We start from the raw sequence: 1,334 nt of genomic DNA, 5'->3' as shown, positions 1-1,334 counted from the left end.
AGCACTTTTATTGGGAGGGGTGCGAGTCAACATCGCTGGTCTGATTGGGATTGGAGGGTATTTCTACTCGTATGAGTGGCTTTATACACACGGTCCATGGCCCTTCCGCATTCGTGACCCGAGTTTGAACGGCTGGAAAATGGCATGGGGTGACGGTCAGTCATGCTACATGGCCCGTGCCGTCGCGAGCATATTTCCTCCGCTAGGTTACGCCTTCTTTATGGGGCGCTGGAAAAAGGCAAATTTTTGGTTTACTTTGTTGCTCGCGGCGGGTCTCCAGTACGAATACGCACGGCAGTATATCTTCTCGGGTAATCGGCTCTTTTACAGTTTCGAGGCGAACAAGGAGATTAACCGTCAGGCCAACTGGGGATCGCTGATGCCGGTCTTAGCGCACCGCGTAGATCCCGACACAAATCGGAACGCTAGTGCTGCACAGTTTCGCTATTTTCGCATCACCAGTGGCACAATGCAGGACACCATATGGGAGAATGCGGTTCATGAGAATCTACCACTGGCACGCTTTGCTTTGCGGTTGCCAAATCCCTACTTCAACTGGCAAAAGGCCCCGCAGGCGTATAATGACAAGCCGTATCTTAGGAAAAATGATTTATGGGAGATGCCACAGGTTCTGAACGCACAGATGCGTTCGTCCACCATGGACAAGCCCTCCGCCAAACCAATGGCGTGAGCCAGGTGAGCATACAGAGAAAAAAGGGGGAGTGAGGGATCAAGCAAGCGAAAAGAATTATCTTTGAGTCATTGATTTGATTACTTATTTTTTCTTTTTCTTTGTTTTGTTTTTTTACCTTGCTTTTTTAAAATAATTATAATAATATATATTTATACTTTAGTTATTTATTTATTTCCTTAAAAGACATGGGAGGATAAGGCAAACAGACAGAGAAAAGGAAAATTTATCAGGCCCAATTGAGGACTGTGTATTTGTGTTCCTGTTGATGTTGGCTTTATATAGATATAAATATATATATTTATTTATGGGGATAGGGTTTTTTTTTTTTTTTTTTTTAGCATTTTGTGATGGTTAGTAGTAGTGGAGGGCAACAGCAAGAGGAGGAGGGGTGAAATGGAGAGGACGTGGGATGCGGAAAGGGAGAGGAGCGACATGCGGGATTTAGCAAAAAAAAAAAAAAAAATAATTCTTTTTTATTTAAAAAAAGTATATTTATATTCCATCTTTTGTTGTAATGGGAGGGCATGCGGGGAGTGGTGGGAATAGAAGCAACTGTGAAGAACACGATGGGCGGGAGGAAGAAAGGCGGGGAGAGGATGGGGGGGGGAAAAAAAAAGAGGAGGGGAAGGGGAGTAGACCA

General features: G+C 44.5%; 1 protein-coding gene across 1 annotated transcript, besides 6 other annotated features; it reads left to right on the top strand.

Annotated features, from left to right (window-relative positions):
* Window positions 1-691, top strand: Tc00.1047053415803.10 (hypothetical protein, conserved; the record flags this gene model as incomplete). Its single annotated transcript, XM_797171.1, has 1 exon — window positions 1-691. A coding segment is annotated over one exon (691 nt), but the record flags the coding sequence as incomplete, so codon positions are not given.
* Window positions 1-1,334: a sequence feature (heterozygous, non-Esmeraldo-like haplotype).
* Window positions 815-868: a sequence feature (AT_rich).
* Window positions 968-1,000: a sequence feature (AT_rich).
* Window positions 1,011-1,030: a microsatellite.
* Window positions 1,141-1,193: a sequence feature (AT_rich).
* Window positions 1,260-1,327: a sequence feature (C-rich).

This window comes from Trypanosoma cruzi, genomic scaffold, assembly GCF_000209065.1.
Source record: "Trypanosoma cruzi strain CL Brener 1047053516805 genomic scaffold, whole genome shotgun sequence".
Lineage (NCBI taxonomy): Eukaryota > Euglenozoa > Kinetoplastea > Trypanosomatida > Trypanosomatidae > Trypanosoma > Trypanosoma cruzi.
This window is presented reverse-complemented; position numbering and strand designations above follow the sequence as displayed.